Source organism: Crocuta crocuta, unplaced genomic scaffold (genome assembly GCF_008692635.1).
Source record: "Crocuta crocuta isolate KB4526 unplaced genomic scaffold, BGI_CrCroc_1.0 scaffold290, whole genome shotgun sequence".
Lineage (NCBI taxonomy): Eukaryota > Metazoa > Chordata > Mammalia > Carnivora > Hyaenidae > Crocuta > Crocuta crocuta.
In genome coordinates this window covers 4,411,607-4,413,141 of record NW_027527429.1, presented here as the reverse complement: position 1 = coordinate 4,413,141, position 1,535 = coordinate 4,411,607, and the positions used below count along the sequence as shown (strand labels likewise).

Sequence of the window (1,535 nt, the reverse complement as noted above, 5' to 3'; positions counted from 1 at the left end):
CACGCCCTTTTTTTTTTTTTTTTTTTTTTTGCCAATGTTAAATTCAGCGTACACTAAAGCATCTGATTGAGCTCCTAGACTTCATAATTACTTCTTCGTGCCTCGGAGTAACCCAGTTTTACTTTGTGCTTCCTGCAGTCCGGTACGGAATGTGCTTTTCCCTCTGAGAAAGTCGTGTCGTTGTTTGCATCCTTGAGGTTCAAGGCTGGCTTCTCATTCTCTGCACCCCTGCCCTCAGCACGGTGCTGGGTGCACTCAGTAAACATTTTCCGGTCTTATTTTATGTCTTATGAAGGTGTGTTTTGATGAGAGGGAAATACAGGTGAGACGAGGGGAGAGGCTCTGGCGGCCTGGGTGGCATCACCTGGGAATTGCAGGTGTGCAACGTGGTCCTGGCCGTCCTGGAGCCCGAGCCCGGGGGGCGAGGTGGGACCCAGAGACCGCAGAACCTGCCACCACGGAGGAGAGCCGTTTCAGGGCACTGGGCGCCTCCAGCAGCCTCTGTGCAGAAGCGGGAGCTTACAGGGAGCAGGGGACGCTGGTGGGACGTGGGACGTGAGCAGGTGGCGGGACAGGCCGCTGAGCGGCGCTCGCACCTGTACGACCACAGCATCAGCTGCCCAGGTCACAAGCTGGTTGGCGCCGAGGGAGGTGAGGGAGCCGACTGGAGACTGTTGAAGCCTTTAATCTTCATCTGTAAACACTGGCAGCTCCTTGGAGTTTGTTTGTTTTTTTTTTTTTTACAAAATTTTTTTAATGTTTTATTTATTTCTGAGAGAGAGAGAAAGAGACAGAGCATGAACAGGGGAGGGTCAGAAAGAGAGGAAGACACAGAATCTGAAGCAGCTCCAGGCTCTGAGCTGTCAGCACAGAGCCTGACGCAGGGCTCGAACCCACGAGCCATGAGATCATGACCTGAGCCGAAGTCGGACGCTTAACCGACTGAGCCCCCCAGGCGCCCCTCTTCTTCGAGTTTGAGAGCAGAGGTAAGGTGCATTCTGAGCCTTGCAGCCTGGAATTGAGCAGTGGAGGGAGGTGGAGGCCGCCGTCGGGGGGCCCCTGTGAGCAGGAGAAGCAGGTGCGAAACCCAGGGCTGTCGCACAGGACAGGGGACGTGCCTGCTCTGAGCAGCCGCTCTGGTGCAGGCAGGGACGGGAAGGCCCCCGAGGCCCGTGTCCATGGCCTCACGTGAGAGAGCAGGTCTCTTTTCAGGTGTCTTGACGTGCCTCCTTGAAGCACGTTCTTTCATTTGAATTTTTGAATTTCGCTTTCAAAACGTCTCGGGAGATGAAGTTCCAAGAGAGCAGTTACGTGATGTGTGTGTTTTTATCAGAAATTTTTTAGAGTAAGAATTCTAAAAGCACGAGACCTGAAAACTGTCAGGACCTCCATTAGGAAAGGCGCCTACGATTGCTTCCGCCCCACAGCTAGAGTCCTTGGCAAGGGCCGATTCCGTGGCTCACGGGCTCTGTGGCACGTGGCGCATTGGAGGCCAAAAGTCCTTTCTGAGAGCAGGTATGTTGCTCCAGTGCCAA

The 1,535-nt window shown here is 54.1% G+C and overlaps 1 protein-coding gene across 1 annotated transcript in view; it reads left to right on the top strand.

Annotated features, from left to right (window-relative positions):
- Window positions 1–1,535, top strand: part of AGAP1 (ArfGAP with GTPase domain, ankyrin repeat and PH domain 1) — a gene marked incomplete at its 5' end in the record, with an annotated part of 529,501 nt that overhangs the window by 465,727 nt on the left and 62,239 nt on the right. Inside the window, one exon of the mRNA XM_077758421.1 lies at window positions 378–651. Within this exon, the coding sequence (XP_077614547.1) occupies window positions 378–651 (274 nt within the window). The remainder of the gene's footprint in view (window positions 1–377; window positions 652–1,535) is intronic.